The sequence below is a fragment of the Barbus barbus genome, assembly GCF_936440315.1.
Source record: "Barbus barbus genome assembly, chromosome: 50".
In the NCBI taxonomy this organism is placed as follows: Eukaryota; Metazoa; Chordata; class Actinopteri; order Cypriniformes; family Cyprinidae; genus Barbus; species Barbus barbus.
In genome coordinates, this window is record NC_136728.1 from 5,646,567 (window position 1) to 5,668,151 (window position 21,585).

A 21,585-nucleotide genomic window follows, 5' to 3' on the forward strand; every position below is an offset into this window, starting at 1 on the left:
CTGCTTCATCACAACTGATATGAATCAGATAAATATTTGATTATCAAGGCAGAGGGATACACTGCAGGCACTTACACCTTTAAATTCCAAGGTACTAAGCGATACTATAGTATCATTTAATGACCATAAAGATGGGGCACGTACAACAATCGATACTGACTTCTTGCTTGGCTGAGAAACTGCAAAAAAATGGCCTTGCATTGGGTTTTTCACATAAATCCACTGATATTTCCTGAGTATTAGGGTAACTAAGTACGGTAGCCCTTCAACAACTGAGATGAAGATATATGGAGGACTTGAAAACACACCCCAACCAAAAGGAAATAAGAGGATTTAGGGCATATTGTTGTAAAATGGCAAGATTGAGAGGATGTATAAACAGTCCACTCTTTGTGACATTATATTGGTTTAGTTTTTACGTTACTTTACGGCTGCAGTTCAATTGCTCAGCAACAACAGAAAAATCTTCCTGGAGGCTCTTCTTGACCCCAAAAACATGGCTTTCTTTTGCAGATTACTACCTTAGAGAAGCCAAAAAATGACGATACAACGACGAAAACGGCACAAAAGTGTCTTAAACTGTAGTGGGTTGTGTACAATCACGGCATATAGAGACCGGGTTATCCAGATTAAACACAAGTTTTTTGTAGTTGTTTTTGTTTTTTTATAAACAGAAATCCATTTGGCAGATTAAAAAGCCATGCGGGAGGGAGAGAAAGAGAGAGAGAGTCTTCTGAGTATGTGCCTATTTTTGTATTACAACATGCCTAAGCGATCCAGGCTACAGCTGCTGTTAAAATATTGATTTTAAAATAGCTCTGTGGCGAACCAAAAGGAAAAAAAAGGAAATATTTTTTTTGGTACAAAGCATCTACAAAAAGCATTTACATGTAAAATGGGAAAATAAGAGAGCATATAAAATAAAATCCATCAGTTGAGCATCAGTGCTATGTATATTACTGTATTTGGACCAATTTTAATATATAATTTTATAACAAAATAAATAATGCCTTTATACAGTGCCCATATTTGTACTTAAACAAACAAACAAAAAGAAGCTTGGCGGCTCATTACGCAAGATACAGCTCAGACTAAAAGAATATTACATGATGTCCCTGGAAACTAATTATAATATATATTTTCATATTTATTTCATATATATTTATATATATATATATATATATTCAAGTATTTGTTTTCAGGCAAAAGCATGTGAATACTACGGATAAACGTTAAAAATATATGTTAGTTGACATTATTGCGTTTTTTCCCTTTGAATTGATATTTGTGCCTTTTTTTTCAGAACTGTAAAATAACGTTACAAAAACACAAAGCCTATTTTGCAACAACAAGAATGTCACGGTACCAGAAACCAAACTGGGCTTTTTTTTTTTTCCTTTTTTCCTTGAAGCATTTTCACGAAAAAGAACGTAGAAAATACAAACATCCCACTTTTTCAAGGTCACAATGTCTTCCTGCAGTGCAAAGCAGAGGTTTTGTGCAGCCACGCTCGAAAGGAGACGAGTTCTCCACGTCCAGGCATCCAAACATGATCCCTTCGGCGTCCCCACACTGCTCCTTTCTTTATCGCGACAGCAGCGCTGGGGCCCAATGCATACGTCGCGTCTTACGTACACGTCTGCATGCAGCGATATCCCTCTTGCTCTTGTTTTCTCTTTCAAAAGTCACACTTTCCTTAAAACGGAAAGTTTAATAAAGTTTCAAAGGAAAAAAAAAAACGTGCTTTTCAACCCCTTCTCCTTTGAGTCCGTTCCCAAAGCTAGCACCATGACATTTTTTGAGCTACACGTTCACACGTTCATAGTCCATAAAAAAATAGTGCCTTTTTTATTTACTTAACAAGAACTTTGACGTAATCCGTGGCGATGTGCAATTCGCAGACTCTTCTCTGCTTTTCATTTGTGATTACAAGGTGCTGGAACAGGAATCTAATTTTACAACAATTCCTTATAGTGTGGATGTCCCTTTATAGTTACAGGTGCAAACTAATATGTAAAAGGACTAAAAGAGAGATACTTTTGTCTCGGGAGAATGCAGTGGAATGGGTTCTTTCATGCTAGCTCTAGCTGTTCCTCATGCTCCGATGTCCTCCGAACCGGCAAAACGTTCGGCGGCTTCTTCGTTCTTTCCTTTGCTTCTTCACCTAAATTGCGTTCCTCTCATTTGTGATGTGCCTTATTTTTGGTGAACGAAACCGCAAAAATAGAAACTGGAAGAGCGTGTGAGCATGTCTGGTGGGGAAGGAAGAAGGGTTGTTGAGGACTGCCACAGAAATGACGTCAGAGACAAAAAGCTTTGATCCCCTAGTCTTTTTTTCATCGACTCTGTGCAAATGATCCTGGTTTCACTTGTGGCTGACGAAGTCTTCTGTGGGAAGAAGGATGGGCGGCAGCTTGCTGGGAAGCGTGATGAGAGGCCTGTGGTGGTGCAGTTGTTCTTGGGCCCTGATTCTCTCCGCCTGCCGTCTAAACTTTTTGGCCCGCAGGATGGCGGGGATGCCCCTCCGTAGCCTCTGGGCAGCCTTTCGTTGCCACATGTCGCATTTGGAATATTTCACGGTCACGTGTTTTCTTGGGACCTCCTGTTGCAAGAATAACAATAACGTTAGGAACTGACTCTAGAGAAAGTTCAGAATTCTCACAAATAGTTTCTACTGGATGATATCTAGCAATGAGTTTCAAAACCCTCTTCAACTAAAAATGTAAACAACTTTGCAGATATTTTGTCAAAAATAGACAAAAATGCTTCAACCACCAAGACAACAACTAGAGCATCCACTTGAATTTCTCTTGCCCAATTCTCTTATTCCTTAAAGGGTCAGTTCACCCAAAAAATTTAAATAATTTGATCAGTTACTCACCCTCATGTTCTTCCAAATTGTTTCCTTGTTTTTTAGTCCATACAGTGAAACTCAGTGGGGTTCACTGTCGTTTTGGACCCCATTGACTTTCTTTGTATGGACAAAATAGTTGAAAAATTCATTAAAATACCTTATTTTGTGCTCCACAGAAGAATGTCGCAAATGTTTGGAAGAATATGATGATAAGGAAATGATTAATTTTGGGCAAACTATCTCTTAAACATATATTAATCATACTAACATAGAACAAAACTCAATGAAAACTCAAAATGGAGAATGATAAGTAGGGGGATAAAGGCAGTTCCATTTGTCCCCAGTGTATAACCATCTAGTCAACATTCAGGCCATTTTGAGAGACACTGGTTTTGTAACCCAATCCAAGTATGTGATGTCAAATCAACAGGAACATTTCAACCTATGTATGACCTCTTCTATCATATCATTTTCCACTTGGTCAGCAGTTTTGGGGCAATACTTGCTTACTAGTTCCTTACTCCAGCTCACTGTTTTCTTTAACCCACATGCCAGGATGCACAAGTTCAGCAGAAAGAACAGGACGATCAAGATGGTGAGCGTGATAAAGTGCTGGAGAGTTTTTGTTGTTCCCCACGGCCAACGTACCTGTTTTAATGCGGGCATCACCGGGATGACCTGTAGGGACGTGGCTGAAACGTCCCTCTCTGACTTGACAGGTTTAGCACAGTACTGTTCTAGAAGAGCTAGGTTACAACTGTTAAAACAACACTCTTCTACAATCCCACGATTTTGAGAACGTCGACTGTTTGACCTGCTAGTTGGTCGACCTGCAGAGATACAAATGAAGATCATGAGTTCAAGACACTTTAGGATTGTTCTGGTTACATTTCAGACAAAATCACTCAGTTCTGTCATTATTTACTCACTCTCAATTCCAAACCTGTGCTCCAAACCATTATTTTGTCCATGCAATGAAAGTCATTGGGGACTAATATTGTTTTGGACTCCATTGACTTTTGTTGCTTGGACAGTTCCTGAGTTCTTCAAAACATCTCGTTCCTCAGAAAAATGATATGCAGTTTTGGAAGGACATGAGGGTGAGTAAATTATTTTTCATCTTTTTGGGTGAGCTATCCTTGTAAACTTGCCTAAACTGATTTGCTGGTCTCTGGCTGATAGTTTAGACAGATGGGCCAGATGATGGTTTAAATGGGTTTGAGGCTTTTGTCAACTAGTCGGGAGTTGGGAGAATGGCTGTCTGACTATCTAACTCTAATGGAAATGGCAGATTAAACCAACCTAGGCAGGTTTGCTAGTTTTAAGCGAGTCTCCAAGCCCAGCCAAGCTAGTGGTAACCTGGGTGTCCGACTAGTCATCCAGTCTGACTAGCAGAAAAGTAAAAAAAACAAAAAACTAATACCAGCCAACATACAAGCTAAGAAAAGCTAGTATGTTAAACTAGTATAGACTGGTTTAATTAAGATGTGTGTTTTTTTTTTTAGCAAACCACCAAAATAGCTATGCTGTAAAATCATCTAGCCCTCTTAAACCAGACTATCAAACCAGCTAGTTTGAATTGTCATTGCAAGAAGGAGATTTGGCTCAAACTTTCTAAACAGTCACCATTAAACATGCAAACACATTGAACAAACCCTACCAATAATGTAAATCAAGCTACAGTGGCCTGATTCTATTGTCATGGCAGATTCCATTATCGATTCATTGTGTTTTGACTGGGACGCATCTGCGGTGTATAATAAAGCCAAAATCTGTGGCATAAAATGGAGTCTGTTTATTTGTTTTCTCGTCCGGATTGATCTTGTTATGCCGTCTAATTGAGCTGTTCGAAATCGGTTTCGAAGAATTCGCCGGCAGCGCGTTCCCAGCAATGGAAAATCGAGAGCCTACAAATAAGACAGCAAAAGAGCTGAAGGGCAAAAGTCTTTGCTTCTGTTTGGATGAGTAAATGGTGGATATCCTTTGACCTTGTCCTTTGCCAGCTCAGCAGAGATAAAGAGAGCATGAAAGAGAGGAAGGGGGAGGGGTAGAAGAACAGACTTGGCATGAAAGAGTGAAGATACAGAACACAGTAATGGAGGAGAGGAAGCCGGACTGGGAAAAGGAAGGAACAATTGATTTTCAGTCAAATATTATGCGGACGATTTGTGCTTCTCACAGTTGCCATGATTTGAAAGGGAGTTCTTGATTGTAGGATGGGAAACATTGAACAAGAGTGGATCTGGTGGATAGAGGGGGGAAAATCTGCGCTGGCCCAAATTGGATAATGATCTTTCAGGGGTAGTTAGGCTTCTGCGGCCAAAAGAACACAAAGACCTTGTCTGTTTGTCAGTGCTGGCGTGAGGAAGACGACAAATATTTAAAAAGTTGTGCTCTTGACCCCCTCCGTGCATGCGAGTGGTGTACAACCAGCAGATGTATCTGATGTATCGCATTAAACGTATTGATTAATATCTGTTATGCTAAACTAGTAATGAAGCTGTCTCAATGCATCCAACCATGTAAGAGGAAAAACAACTTTTCTTTTCAACTGAGTGTAGCCTGGGAACATTTCTGGAGAGGTGAATGGAATGCCACTTGGGTACTATTACTCTCACTAGCGGAATGTGCAAGTAAACAACCAGGCCATTGTGGCTCATTTAGCATCCTTTTCATATGCAATCACAGATATCGCGAGAGAATGTACGTACTGAAATAGAAACCTCTTTCTCCACACACAAACTGTAGCGCATCCACCAGCTCTCCCCCGCATAATGTTTCAGCTGAAGCCACTTCGAAGGCTGACAGGGTTAAAAACAGTATGCATATGGGCATCCGTATGGACCAGTACATCTTTATGACCTGCGGAGATAATGTGTTTTAGTTAGTTTAGACCGTTTTAACTTGTGCATTTCATTTTTAATGTAGAAAACTGCTCTTTTTATGAAGATCCCATATATACCTGAACTTAATACTGAACGTTTTTCTTAAGAAACTATTATTAGCTTCCTCAAGGCATTGAATTCAGTAATGCAGTACTTCAGTGTGTGGTCATCAACTTTTCAATTATCTCGATTATCTCCCTGATCACATGGTCAAAATCAGTGTGTCAATGTACAGTATGGAAAAGCATGTCTTCATGACCTGGAAAGCATGCATTGTAGTCCACAACAGGCATTTAGTCAAAGTATTTAATGCATTATTTGTACATGCATGCTTTTTTCTAGTCAGCTTTAACAAGGTCTATATATCTGCTGATTAATAATACTGAACCTTTTCAACTTAAATTGCAGTGTTGTTGGTCAGCTCTTGAGGAACTGTAATTAGTTTCTTCAATAGTCCTCCTATGCAGTTCTTAATACATTCTGGGAATTTGTATGCATGCATGACCTCCAACTTTGCACTTTTTCAATTATGCATGTAATTTTTCACCATAAAAATTATTCTATAAAGTCTAAAGCAGGGACGGATTATGACGCAGAGGTGCCCTGGGCACGGACTGATTATAGGCCCCCCTCAGTTGAAATAAATTCAAATAGCAATGGATTTTATCTACACTAAGTGAAAATAGCAGTATTTTTAGCGATATGTTAGTTACACTAAGAGCAAATAGCTATAGATTATATTTACACTATGTTAAAATAGCAGGATTGTCTGCTATTTATACTATTTGTTGCAAAATAGTGGCAATTATCTGCACTTCAGTATTGTATTACATTATAAAACAGAATGCAATAATAACGTAAATTATAATTTTAATCCAGATTATTAAATGGATGCCGCCTTATTGATACAACAAAGCCCTCCCTACACCTACCCTAACCCTACCTGATACTTTATTTTCAACTTTTTGGTTATTTCTTTAATTTTTATTAAAAATAAATACCTTTACGATGTGATATGAGATTTGAAAAAGGAGAAAAAAAAAATCGGCAAAAATCGGATTCGAACTCTAGTCGATCGCGTCAAAAATACCGCAGTACAGGCTTTACCATCTGCACCTCCTGGAGTGATTGGTTCATCGCAGCTTTTATTATCTTGACAGTCCCAATCACGTTGGTGGGCGGAATTAGTGTAAATGACCTCTGCCAAAAGGTGGGCTATTCAGCGAAGACTCATCTGGACGCCTCTTATTGGCCGTTGTACTCATAAACTCAACAGAATCATGTGTGATTGGTTATAATGCGCAGTGCTGTAGAAAAACGCGGCTGTCTCTGGCTCCGTGCCAGCCAGCGAAATCGAGAGAAGGCAGATTTTAATTTAGAAGCTGATGATGTGCCGCACTGAATGATTTAATCACACCGGTGTGATCGTTTATTAAATATAAAAAATATTATTCGGCTATTTTTATTTTTTTGTCTTTTGGAAGCTGCATTCAAAATCCACTTGCCTCAAAAATCTGAGGGGGGCACGGTTGAAATCGCGTTCTGGGAGTAGCGGTATTTCGGCTGGGCCCCCCTCTGGTCCAGCTGCCCTGGGCACGTGCCCAGTAGTCCCGTGCGTTAATCCGTCCCTGGTCTAAAGACCTGCTGATCAATTATCCTCAACATCGTCCGTGGGGATCTGTCAGTAGTTCATCCAATGCATTAAATTCGCCAATGCAATTCTTCAAATACACTGGAATTCTACATGCATGCATCGACTTTTTGATTATCTTCTTAACGCTAGAAGATGAATTGTTATCCAAGAGCTTTTATCTCCTCACTCTTACAAAACGTTCAACGAGTTGCAAGACTGCTCAATATACCCAGCTATCTCATTCCTCACAACTCAGCATATAATTTCCTTAAATCCAGCTCATTTAAACTGCTGTCGCCCCCTTGCGCAACGTCTTTCTCCTGCGCGCGTATCCTGAATAAAGTGTCAAGTCAGTTTTTATTTGGAAAGCGCTTTTCAAAATGCAGTTTCAAAGCAGCTTTGCAGAAATTCATAGGGTTAATGTTTACAATGCCTTATAGTCCTTATTTAGCAGTTCAGCGCTGTCAAGCTGTTTAGAGCTGTTAGCAGTTTAGAGTGACAAAAACATCTCCAATGCATTACGCGAACCGCTCGTGCGAGAGAAAATGTGTCTAAAAATCCGATCGTATACATTTCTGATTTTTAAAATACGATTCTGTTTTTGCAAGTCTATAAAAAATATTTTTTTCCTACTTATGAGGACTTAACTACTCATCTTCAGATATGTCCAAGATTCCGTAAAGATTGTAAAAAGACTTTCTTTACCTTATTTGTGACACTGTCTGTTCTCAAGCAGGTTTGGCAAACAGAATGATGTTTTAGTTGGTCCTCCATGTCAACATAAAAAAATCAACGCTGTGCTGTTGTATTTGGTTAAGAAGGTCGGGTTAGTTTCCCCAGTTGGTGTGTGGATCTGTCCCAAAAATCAGGCGACAGACAAAAGTTGTCTGAGAGAAGTATTATATACCCAAACCCGCCCCTTAACACCCCCTCCACCCCCCGCCCCTCAGGCGCGCATGTCCGTGAGAGGTACAACTCGAAGCGGTCAGTCAGTCTCCAGCAGTCCGGCCGAGTTCCCTGCTGCTGTTTTCCAAGAATTCCAGATCACACAAAGGTCAATGAACATTAGAGAATATGTCATAACACCTTATTAAAATATCCAACATTTTCTGTGAAATGTAATGACATCAAGCAAGTCATTCTCCCAATGATTTGAACAGCATATCTAACCCAAATCATAAATACATGTGCAATTAAAACAGGAAAATAAGTAAAATATTACTTTATAATATCACTTTTCTTTCAGAAATGCACATGTCATCAGTTTGTGTAGGCTAACGAGCAGAGTTCCTGACAGGACAGTCGATGTGTAAAAGTTTACAATGGAAAGTGCCCCGGATGATAAGGAGAGAAGATGCCGTCATTTCCTCTGATATCCACCTGCCTTATCGATCCTCACGCGAATAGTGGCTGTAATGATGGTAATTCACTTTACAGGCTGACCCGTTCAGAGCACTGAGAGGATAATGAAGAATTAGCTGGACTTGAATTGAACTTAAATTGCTTTGATTGAATTACTTGGAAATGTCATCCATCACCTGGCAAAGCAATAAGGGTCATTATTTGATGCAGATGTTATTCTTCATGGACAATAGTCTCCATCTGATATGAAACGCAGGGCCAAAATGTCTACTACTGCCTTACTAGAACACCTCTTAAAATGGTTTTAAATCAGCATTATAATGAGATCAATAAATGCATAAAAATTCAATTGTTCATCGTTTTGAATGGCATTGCATTAAGATTACATTGGCCAACTTGATTAAAATATGCGTTTTATCAAAATATGTGCTTGGATAGGTCTTAAATCTTAAAATGACATTTTTAAGTTCCAACTGTTGGGTAGTTATAAAGTATCGCAAGTGGCTGACAAAACGTGGAGGTCTGCGTTCAGAAACGTTGCATTGTGAAATTACCAGCTCCTTTTCCAAACCAAAGCTGGTTTTGCCAATGAAACGTGTTTGCTGCTAAACAGCGTGAATTCAGTGAGAAATTACAGAATTTGCAAAAGCATGCCTCCTTTTTGTGTGAAAATAGTTCCTCTGCTGGTAAAAGGGCGAATAGTGCAACATGAAAAAAAAGGGTCCTGCTGCTGGCATGAATTATCAATGCACTCTGTTACTGGAAGCACCATTATAAAGACATTAAACCTCTCTTCCTCTGTCTCCTATTATCCATCAGCTGAGGGAAGCAGGAAACCCAAAAGATCTGTAGGGCCTTGCAATAAATCATTCACGCCATTCAGTAAGCAGCATTTTCATCTCAGTCACAATAATGGATAGGACTGCCCGTGATACAAGACCAACCAGTCCAGCACAAATCATTACAAGCCATCGATAAAAAGCTCAGGAGACTTTATGAAGGCTACAGTAAGCAAGATCTAATATTTAGCATGAATAGCTTTTTGTTTTAAACTCCGTGACCTCAATTTAAACTACAGTCTTCAGGAATATCTCAGTCTTAATTAGAGGAATATCCTACACCTACTGATTTACTCCATGATGTATTCCACTGTGGGATTCTTCCCGTCGTCTTAAAATGTATTCAGTGGTCGGTTGCGTATTTGAATGGCAGATCTTTCCCGCTAACAGATCCAAAATCTGAATCTTTATCCCATTCCTAACCTCATGACATGACCCTTACAAAAGCCCTAGTCATTATGCTGTCCTGTCCGCTCACCCAAAAAGTGCTTGTGTTGAATGCCTGACCGACATATATGCTTAGACTACCATCTGGTGGTAGTTGTTTTATTTAAAATAAACCTTTTGTAGTTTCGGTCAGATGAGTTCATTCAGAAGAGCTCTCTAGTTTTCTGAAGCCAACATTCTCGGACTTGTTTTTCCTGTAAAAGGAATTAATGGAAGGGGCGACTGAACATAACATCAGAAAGTCAAGCACAAGTATAGTTTGGGATATTTTCAAGCATAGTTATTTATATTAGCACATTTTAGCCACTTTGCACACAGTTTTCTTGCAACTTTATTTACGTATTTTTGGCAGAGATGGACTATTGCAACATTCGTGTTTCATTTTCTGGAGACCGATAAATATGAACAGGCAACAGTCGGTAGGCCTGTACTATTTCATGAATAGTTTTTTTAGAATATATTTGGAATACTAATACATTCAGATGTTTTATTGATAATACATTTTTGATTATATACTGTACATATTTGTAATTTATTTTATTGTAGCAATTAATCTAGTGATATTTCATAAATAACTTTTGGCTTCAATAGCTTTAATAACTTGATTTACACTGGGTGAGGTCTACCTCAAAGAAATTAATATGTCAAATTGACACAGTTTCTGTTTATTCACAGAGAGATCCATTAATCCAGCCAAGCGATAGTTCATCTAAAATTAAAATGTTTTCGTTATATTTTACATCCTCATGTCGTTCCAAACCTGTATGACTTTCTCTGTTATGTGGAACATGAAAGAAGTTATTTTGAAGAATGTTGGTAACCAAAAAGTTTTGGTTTCCATTGACCTCCATTAAATAATATATATACTGTATATATATATATATATATTATATAATTTTTTTTTTTTTTTTTTTTTTTTTTCCAAATAATTGAAGTCGATGGGAACCAAAAGCATTTGGCTACCAATATTTAAAATATCTACCAAGAAGATATTTTGGAGAATGTTGGCAACCAGCTTAACAGTTTTGGCTCCCATTGACTTTCTATGTTTTTTTTTGTTTGTTTGTTTTTTTTTGGACTATACAGTACAAGTCAATGCATGTGAACCAGAGTTATTTGGTTGCCATCATTTAAAATGTCTACCATGAATGTTGGTAACTAAGTAGTTTTAGCTTCCATTGTTTTTCATAAAATATGTTGTCTATACAATGTAAGTCAATGGGAACCAGAACTGTTTGGTTACCAATATATAAGATCTTTAAAGCCTTTCTTTCTTCTGTGGAACTTGAAAGAACATATTCTGAAGAATGTTTTTAAACTAGCAGTCTTGGTTTTCATTGACTTCCATTATATGGACAAAAAATACAATGGAAATCAACAGGAATCAAAACTCTTTAGTTACCAGCATTCTTCAAAATATATTCTATCAAGTTCCAAGGAAATTCATACAGCTTTGGGAACAACATGTGGGTGTGAATAAATGATGATAGAATTTTAATTTTTGGGTGAACTTTCCCTTTAAGGTTTATGGAATCAACTGCCAACGTGAGGTTTTGAGGTTGGCACTCAGCGTCTTAAAAGCAACAGCGTCTGTAGCAGCAGATGTAGACATAAACGCACAGCATAACGATGAGACCATCACATATGAAGCAAAGAGGAACGGGACAGCTGATTAACTCCTCACGCTAGAATCAAGCCAACACATTCAGGGCGTCCGTGAGAATTTTCAGTTCATCTTTAATGGTCTCCAGCCCCTTCTGGATCTTCAGAGGGTTGTCCAGCACTTCTATGCTGTCTGTGTACGGGTCAAACCGCACAGAAAATGGTCTCTTGATGCGGGTCACATATGCTCTGTTTTATAAACAAATTAGTATAATTATTGTCATGCAACTGTAATTATATCACTTCAAACAATTAAGACAATAAATAAAAATTTATAAAATGCATAAATCCTTCTTTTTTAATCTTTGTGAAATACATTTAGAAAAATTTTAATAAAATAATAAGTAAAATAAGTTTATGTAGTTAAGAAGAAGCCGCATTGAATAATAAACCATTTTAATAATAATAAACAAATGTAAACGCTGTTACATAATTTGTAATTTTGTGCTGTATGTTTTATCACCATACATTATATAAAAATCACAGTACTTTTATTTTAGTTTTTTAGCACCTTTTATATATAAATTAATCAATAACAGTTGTAATGATTCAATTGCAAGTCATTATTATTAGTGAGCTTTTGTTTTATGAAGTATGCTAATCCTATAACCAATGTTTCAAAACAATTTTTAACATTTATTTTCACTGATAGCTATCTATATAATGGGCAAACCCACAGTACTGACAGCAGCAGATTATTTGACGCAGCTCACCTCAGCTTCTCTGTCGTATCTGAAAAGCTTTCAGACACAAAATAGACGGGTTGGTAAGTCTGATCCTGGTACGGCTGAACAGCTACAATGTCCGGGTCAAATTCCCGTCGCTCTGGCTCATCTGACAGAGAATGCTGAGAAAATGGGTGACACTAATTGTCAAATGCTTTTACCATAAAAAGCAGCAAAATAATTGATTTTAAAAATGACCGACTGCCACCCACCACCAGCTCGCCATAAGACGAGAGCAGTCCTGCTCCATATGCTTTGATCGCCCCTGCCTGCTTACACAGTCCAAACTCCACCGTGAACCAGTACAGCTGTAAACACACAGCAGGACAAACACATTCAGTGCTGTTACTAGAGCAGCGTTTCAGAAAGATGTGAGATGTTTTGTACTTACTGTTGACAGTTTCTCAATATCTTCATCAGAAGCTCCAAGAGAGGCCAAACCAATACTCTGAAAGAACGGAATTCGCAATAGAGATTGAATATGTAAGGAAATATGAGATATGTAAATACAGTTAATGTTCTTAACCTGAGAAAACTGTGCAAATGTTCTGTCAGCCAATATCGGTACATGTCCGAGAAGTTCATGGACACAGTCCCTGGAGAGGAAAACATTCAATTATTGTGATTATTTGTGACCGCTGTGTCATAGTTTTCATCAAGTGAACATTACTTTACTAAGCAGATAGCCGATGTCTGGATGTAAATCAAATGCATAATAAACAGGAAGTGTCTTCATAAACAGTGTGACAGGAAGTGACTTACGGTTCAGGCGAGTGCATCGGGGAGGAAGCGTGTCGTATGTATTGTGTGCACTGGAACACACGGAACGCCAGGCTGGCCAGAAAATCCCGAGCAGAGAGTAGACCTGCCACCGGACGCACCTGAAATCCTGTGCGCTCTTCATACAGGACAGACAGAGAGAGAGACTCACCACCAGCATTCTGAATGGTTGCCAGGGTGTTGCTCTGAAGTTGCCAGAGTGATTACTATGGCGTTGCTATGCAGGTGTTCTGTGTGGTTACTATGGCTGTGCTATACAGTTCCTACAGTGTTCTAAGTGGTTGCTAAGGTGTTCTGGGTGGTTGCCAGGGTGTACTGGGTGGTTGCTAGGGTAATCAGGGTGGTTTCCAGAGTGTTAGTATTTGGTTGCTAGGGTGTTCTAGATAATTCATATGACATTGCCATGCAGGTGTTCTGAGTGATTATTATGGCAGTGCTATACCGCTTCTACAGTGTTCTAGGTGGTTGCTAGGGTGTTCTGGGTGATTGCCAGTGTGTTGCTATGTGGTTGCTCAGGTGTTCTATGTGATTTCTATAACACTGCTATGCAGGTGTTCTGAGTGCCATACCGTTTATATGGTGCTCTGAGTTGTTGCTATGGTATTCAGGGTGGTTTCCAGAGTGTTAGTATGTGGTTGCTAGGGTGTTCTAGATGATTCGTATGACATGCAGGTGTTCTGAGTGCTATACCATTTATATGGTGCTCTGAGTGGTTGCTGGGGTATTCAGGGTGGTTTCCAGAGTGTTAGTATGTGGTTGCTAGGGTGTTCTAGATGATTCGTATGACATGCAGGTTTTTTGAGTGGTTACTATCACATTCCTATTACTACAGAATTTCAGGGTGGGTTGCTTCTGGGTGGTTGTCAAGGTGTTGCTATGTGGTTGCTCAGGTGTTCTAAGGGAGCTGTTCTGAGTAGTTACTATGGAAGTGATATACCATTCCTACAGTGTTCCTAGGGTGTTCTTAGTGGTTGCCAGGATGTTGTATGTGATTGCTACGGTTATGCAGGTGTTCTAAATGCTCACAACAAGGGTGCCCTAGGTGGTTGCTATGCCATTACTTGGTTGCTGTAGGTGTTGGTATGTGGTTGCTAGGGTGTTCTCGATTATTTATTTGACATTGTTTGCACGTTTTGTGAGTGGTTAACTATTGCATTGCTATGCAGTTTGTAAGCTGTTTTAAACAGTTCTTAAAAATGTCATGGTGGGTTGCTAGAGCGTTGCTATCTGAATGTTCTGGGTGGCTGTAAGTGCTATTGGTAGCAAGGGTGTTGGTATGTAGTTGCTAGGTGGTTACTAAAGTGTTCTGGGTGGTTGCCAAGGTGTTCTGTGAGGTTGCTAGGGTGTTCTATGTTATTGCTAAGGTCTTCTGGGTAGTTGCCAGGGCGGTACTGTAGGATAAAGTTGCTGAGTGGTTGCTGTGGCATGGTTGCCAGGTTGCTAAAGTGTTCTAGGTGATTGTTAGCATATTCTGGGTTGTTGCTAAGGTGTTGGTACATAGTTGATGGGTGGTTGCTGCGGCAATTCTATGAGGTTGCTAAGGTGTTCTAGGCAGTTTCTGAGATGTTCTGAGGGGTTTTAACATACTGCTACAGTTTTCTAGTACTTTTCTCTTACTGGCAGTGCTTAAGAACATTTCTAGTAACAAATATGATTTGTTATAATAAATAGAATGCTGAATGACTTACGGGTTATTCTGTTTTCTTGCTGCGTTATAATCAGATTGGTACCTTTTAAGAAGCGGGACACATCCTCCAGCTGAGGGATGTTATCGGGACTGTAGCCGCAGTGTTTCTCCAGTAAGTGGAAAGCCTCTAGATGTTCACTGCAGGCGTGAGTGGTGTACAGATCCCTGAGGGTGGAGTAGACTTCACGCCTGAACACACAATAGGATGCATGTGAGAAGTCTGAATGAAAAACACAATGTGAGGATCTCTGGCTGCATTTCATCTGGGGTTGTTTGTTTATTTCAGTTGAACGCACCATGTTTGTATCTCCTCTTCCGTATACTCAACTCTGGGAATCTGTTCTCCTCTGGAAAGTGAGACAGCTGTCAATCAAATATCTGTGCCAACATGTCCAGACGAGCAAATACTGCATGGTAAACATGGTTGCAACATACTGTTTGTATTTGAAGGCAATGTCTCCAATCATCTTCCGTCGTTTTCTGTAAACGGGGTCAGTGAATCCCTGCAAAACAAACCACAAACCAGTGCTTGTTATTAAACATTTTGAGGTTCATTTCCCACCATTGATCATTGCTATCTCATGGCCAATTCGTGCACATTTTACAAATTGGCTTATTCGTATGAATTCATACAACCTCACTCGTACGATTTCTGTGATGGTTAAGATTAGGGGCGGGGTTCGGTGTGAACCTTTGTACGAATTCCTACAAATTTTGCCACCTCGTAAAATGCATATGATTTTCACAAAAGGTATGAATTCATGAGAGAGGCTGTACGAATTCGTACGAATTAGCCACTTTGTCAAATATGAAAGTATGAATTGCTTTGAGATTGTGTTGCATTGAAAGAATTTTTCGGCTTTCTGTGACTTTTCACTGGTGTATGGTAGGAGGCGCTATTACACATTTTCTGAAAGAGTACTGAATCTCTAGATCAATACACGGTGAAGAAGCAGAAACAAACAATCACATATGTAAGCAGAAGCATGTAAAATAATGCGATCAACAAACAATAAACGGCATATAAATCAAACTGCCTAACTTTACTGAATGATATGTCGACACAGAAAGGTTTAGGACTTGCAGTTTTGAAGGTAGTGATGGACTTGATCTACTCCATCTATGTTGATTCTCATTCTGAATCCGATCCAGACGTAGTCTTTTACAAAAATGCGATGTTTCAGTTTTTTGTTCAAAATGTTTTAGTTTTTTTATGAAACTTACCTGGTGTTGATCAAATTAGAATGCATGAAGCTTGGGGAAAGTCGTGGCCTAATCGTTAGAGAGTCGGACACGTAATCCAAAGGTCGTGGGTTCGAGTCTCGGGCCGGCAGGGATTGTTGGTGGGGGGAGTGAATGTCCAGCACTCTCTCTACCCTCAATACCACGACTGAGGTGCCCTTGAGCAAGGCACCGAACCCCCAACTGCTCCCCGGATGCCCACTGCTCCGGGTGTGTGTTCACGGTGTGTGTGTGTTCACTGCTGTGTGTGTGCACGTCGGATGGGTTAAATGCAGAGCACGAATTCCGACTATGGGCCACCATACTTGGCAGTATGTCCCTTCACTTCACTTGAATTAAACTATTTGTTCAGGCTCTGACATATTCATATTTTCTCAGATATTCATACAGTACAAAAAAATATTCTGGGAGCCATGAAAATGGATCAAAATAGCTTGCAGTCTTTTTAAAAGCACTGACAGGAAAAGAGTTAAATATGTACATTTTAGGTAAATGAGTGTATATTTATTTTAGAAGGAGAGAAGAACTAATCCAACACTTACTGGATGATCCTGATCCAGATCCGGATCAAATTTGGTGATGAGATGATGGCATTTATCCAGTTCAGTGATTTTTCTTGGAAACCAATGAACTGGAAAAAGACAAAAGTACAAAAGCTAAGTGTAACTTACATTCAGATAAGCACAAAAGATAAAACAGCGCAGCGTTCTGCTTTAATAGACTCACATTTGACCTCTTTAGTAGTTTTGACGTCCTCCGCGCTCCTCTTGAGAGAGCTGACCAGTGTGCTGACGTCTGACAGGTGCACCTCACACTGAACATAATACTCCAGATCCTCCAGACCGTCCTTTGGTTTTCGACTCGGCCTGGTCTCAAGATGATGGATCTTAGCTTCAAATGTCTGTGGTGTTCAGTAGTTGAACAAAAGAATAAGATTTAAAAGAAAATACAAGAAATGAATGTATATATTGTAGTAGTGCCACCAGACAGAGAAAACTGTAATGATAGGATTTTCTTTATTTATGGTGAACTGTCAAATGTGTAATTTATAAAAAAAAAAAGTCTTGATTTTCAAAACATTTAAAAAAAAAAAAAAACATTTGATTTTCAAATAAACAATTTAAATACATAAAAAATATATAATAATACACATATATTGGTATATTATCATATTAATTATTAATAATAATGAATATAAATTAACAAGTTATTTTACTCAAGAACATATATCAAGAAAAAAATTATATTCTTCCTTATATATAGATAAGTACATAAATGAATAAATGCATTTTAGATTTAGATTTTTTTTTTTTGCATTTTGCTATGTTGCTCAAGATCATACAAAGAAAAAAAAAACTATTCTTCTACATATTCAGACTTTATCTTCATTATTTATATAAAAAATATACCTTTGATTTTATTCTCTTTGACAAAAACAATTTTCTAATTATGTAACTCATATGCAATGTATACTTTTTGAAATACATTTGGTCGTATATTAAACAGAACAATTTACTTACAGTACTAATATTTTCAAAACAAAGACAAAGTAGTTAGTCTTAATGAAAAAAAAACTTAATTAAATTTAATTGAATTTAATAATAACATATTAAAATACTTAATAATATTGAAATAGTTCTGAAAGGATCATAAATAAGAATCAAATAGCTATTTTCAGGGTTTGTTTTCCTTGAGTTTTTTTTATTTTATTATTAAGTGATTCGCTTTTTAGCTCAATAGGATGCTTACTAATATCGAATTTCCAAGATCAGTTTTTTACTACAACTTTCTTCAGGATATCTGAACTAAAAGTATATTATATATTGGTTTACCTCAAAAACCTTGAGAGTACGGGACAGCGCTGGGCTCTTTGAACTCCTCAGAGAGAAGAAGAGACTGAGCAAGGCTTTTCCATCGCTCTCCTCAAACACGATCTGCTCGCTGAGTCCCGCAGCCTCCGCCGCCGCGGCCGCCGCCTCGCGCTCCTTCCGCGCATCCTCGATCAAACTCTGCCGCCTTCCCACAAACTTTTGAGACTGTCAAAGAGAAGAGCGCGATTCATCTAAGACCACATATTTCTATCCATTTTAAAAGATCCATCTAGACCAGAAATAATAATAATAGGCTACAGCCCTGCTTACCTTCTGGACATCTGATGGAGGTGATTTACATCTCCAAAATCGCATAAGAACTTCAATGCAGTCTATGTAAACCTGTCATATAGCTCAGACTTAATCATTTGCTTATGAGCCGATAATACAGCCACGTACAGACTGCTTTCCATAGCTTTTTTTGATCACCGCGTAATGCTGTGCGTAAATCTCAATGGAGAGTCCATTTACGCACAGCAAAACAGTGATCTAGGGATAGACGTGCAACAAAAATGCTACACTATTTTTAATAACATCCGAAAAGTTATTTCACAGAATCTTACTCAAATGTATGAATTGAATTGCATTATATAACATCAAACTAAGTGGCACCTGCACACAACTTCATGAATTCTATAGTTTTTGATCTAATTTTGAATTTATTGATTGATTGATAATATATAAATATTTACGATGTCTATATATCATATACATTTTTTTAAATGTTAATTTATAACAAGAAAAATACATTTATTTATTATAATTTATTATACAATTCATACATTTTAGATTAAGCAACATAGGCTACTTAAATAATTTTGGGATTACTGTATTTGCATACCTGTTTGAATTAAGTCATACACTCCAGTGAAGTTTAATGCTTAAACGCATCTCCATTTTATTTTTATCATAAAATATTTCGAAACTGACAGAGAGGGGATGTCAGATTATTCTTTCTGTATTTTTATTCTTAATTCTAAAGTTAACACGAGTGAAGAATTGTAGTGGAAGACTCTTACCGTAATGGAATCGGAGCGCTCGAGTTCAGACGCAGCTCTCCGGATGCTCTTTGTGGAAGATGTGGAGCTGCTTGAATTCGGCATATCGGAGCAGATGAAGGTATCTCGTGCTCTCTTGGGACTGCAGCTCACTTACTTCCATCTGTAGCTTTCTTTCCCCCTTATTTATAGAGATGCTTTCTCCTGACTGACGTCAAACTGTCCTCCGTCATTGTTGAACATCTTGAAGCTCCTGATTTGTTTTGTTGGTATAAATGAATGTATTTTGGTTAATTCGGTAATGAAACCAGCATAAAACCAGTTCGTTTAGCCTTTCCTTTTTTTTTTTTAGTGTGGTGGTTGCATATGAATAGTTATAAAGTTTTACATATGAATAAATAGCCTATAAAGTCTTAAGTAAATAATTTGAAAATTCAATTTTTTATGTTCGACTTCTAAAAATGAATCAAATAATTCCAAATTCGAAAATTTTGTATTACTTCCTATAAAATTAATTAAACAACTATATATATCATTCATAATCAACACGTGAAGGTCAGAGGTTTCGTAAATTTCGTAAATTGTTTAATGTTGCATAGTGTGCGTGTGCGTGTGTGTGTGTGTGTGTGTGTGTGTGTGTGTGTGTGTGTGTGTGTGTTTAACTGTTCAAATTGTGCTGAAAAACTTAAAATATAGACTTTAAAAAAAGATATGTGGCTATAGAAAATGACTGAAATAAATATAATTTATTATTCTTAATAACATAGTTAAAGCCATCCCAGTAATATTTAGTTTAATATTCAGAAATGTTGGTGGGTTGATTGATTGATTGATTGATTGATTGATTGATTGATTGATTGATTGATTGATTGATTGGTTGATTGATTGATTGATTGATTGATCAAAAATAGATTTGTCAGCCATTCAGCATCATTAAAATATTATTTTACATGTTATTTTACATGTTATTATTTTACATTATTTTATATTTACTGTCTATAAACATCAGGAAAAATAGCTAAACCCATCCTGAACAATGTTCAGAAATGTATATTCATTCATACATGCATTAATTTCGTCATCAAAAATGTGATTTGCCACCAAATCAGCAATGTTATTATTTTGTTTTGTTTTTCAATTTACAGTGTACAAAACAACTGAAAATAACTTGTTTTGTGACATTTACAAATTCATCAATATCTCCATGACAGTTCATTTTACAAGAATCACTGTTTCATTTCTCTTTTTTAAACCTTCCCCTTACAGATCTATAGGTCTTAGACACTTGACGTTTAAAAATGTTAATCTGAAGTGATTTATAATGCACCAGTTGCAATGACAGTCAGCCTGGAGCAAGCTGTGGTCGAGGGCATGATGATGATGATAGAACATGACTTACTGCTTTAGATTGAACCTTCAACCTTTGTTTTAGCAGCCCAGACCCTTAAACATTATCTTGATCACCCTGAGGGTCTAACATTTATGTTACATGACATGAGCCAGAGCTGGTTACTTTTAAATATAATCTGTTCCCTGCTGAATACAAATCAGTTTTCAACTTAGATAGTGGGTTGTATGGCCCTAAAATGGTATGCAATTCAGAAATATATTTTTTTTATGTAAATAAAAACAGCAAAAGAGCTCTTCTTAATGCACCATAAGAATATTCATGTGACGCGCAAAATGTCTTCAATTCCAACAAAAGGAAGCAAAAGTCAACTGTGGAAAATTGAGTCACTTTATCAGCTCAACCGAAAATCCATTGTCATTTTCCTCAGCAAATGTAATTGCGATTAAAATCTGCCAGTTGTTTTCTGTGTTCTACCTGAGCATCAAGTGCTCCCTCCAGCCGTGAACAGTTTGATGTGTAAATTGATTAAAGTCATGATGTGCAGAGCCCTGCGGTCCAGACGCTAAAAGGATTACCAGCAGTTTTGGCCTCACATGCAGCAACAGCTGGAAAAGCACTTGAGTGCTGGGGGTTTGTGAGATGAAATGCTAAAGAGTACTTATGTACCCTCGGGGGCATGCGCCGAAACACTGTCCTTTACTGGGAGGGGCAGAGGGCAGGAAAAGATAACACATGGTGACATTAAAAGAAAACACACTGATTTTCTGCACTGTTCACAGTCAGTTTGAGGATGAAATACAGCTGAACTTGTGTTTCTCTGATCTCTAATTATCTCTCCATAAGAAGTGATTTGGATAACAGGTCTAACAGGCATTTAAAGGGATAGTTCACCCAAAAATGAGAATTTGATGTTTATCTGCTTACCTCCAGGGCATCCAAGATGTAGGTGACTTTGTTTCTTCAGTAGAACACAAACGAAGATTTACGTGCTCTGGCATAGTAGACGCATGCGCGGAAGCGATCTGTCACGTGTGACGCGTATACATCACTCATTGTTTAGATTGCTTCCGTGCATGCGTCTACTGTGCCAGAGCACATGTGCCGGATGTTGTGAACGCGCTCAGGACAGTTGGACATTGCGGTGGATCAGAGGTAAAAAAAATTATAAATACTGTTCAGTTTCTTGCACAGACCGATTGTTTCGTGTCTTAATACCTCAATGTATCTTCATGAGCTGCAGGGTTTATTT

At 38.0% G+C, this 21,585-nt stretch overlaps 2 protein-coding genes across 3 annotated transcripts; both read right to left on the minus strand.

Annotated features, from left to right (window-relative positions):
- Positions 1 to 1,300: 1,300 nt before the first annotated feature.
- LOC306867954 (insulin-like growth factor 2) lies at positions 1,301 to 8,246 on the minus strand. Its single transcript, XM_079413911.1, has 4 exons — positions 8,078 to 8,246; positions 5,566 to 5,716; positions 3,503 to 3,684; positions 1,301 to 2,602 (listed from the first exon to the last, which is right to left on the minus strand). The coding sequence occupies exons 1-4, from the start codon at positions 8,144 to 8,146 to the stop codon at positions 2,366 to 2,368; spliced, it is 639 nt and encodes a 212-aa protein (XP_079270037.1). The 5' UTR covers positions 8,147 to 8,246; the 3' UTR covers positions 1,301 to 2,365.
- Positions 8,247 to 10,941: 2,695 nt separating this feature from the next.
- On the minus strand, positions 10,942 to 19,146 carry LOC306867961 (tyrosine 3-monooxygenase; the record flags this gene model as incomplete). 2 transcript variants are annotated; one of them, XM_079413920.1, is made up of 13 exons in its annotated part: positions 10,942 to 11,871; positions 12,396 to 12,529; positions 12,620 to 12,715; positions 12,799 to 12,855; positions 12,934 to 13,003; positions 13,170 to 13,305; positions 14,918 to 15,063; positions 15,171 to 15,221; positions 15,310 to 15,377; positions 16,659 to 16,747; positions 16,843 to 17,017; positions 17,949 to 18,152; positions 19,007 to 19,146. In XM_079413920.1, the coding sequence occupies 13 exons, from the start codon at positions 19,088 to 19,090 to the stop codon at positions 11,712 to 11,714; spliced, it is 1,470 nt and encodes a 489-aa protein (XP_079270046.1). In that variant the 3' UTR covers positions 10,942 to 11,711. The 2 variants fall into 2 exon arrangements, with proteins under 2 accessions (XP_079270046.1, XP_079270045.1); XM_079413919.1 differs by having other exon boundaries at positions 11,096 to 11,871; positions 12,799 to 13,003; positions 19,007 to 19,090.
- Positions 19,147 to 21,585: the final 2,439 nt, after the last annotated feature.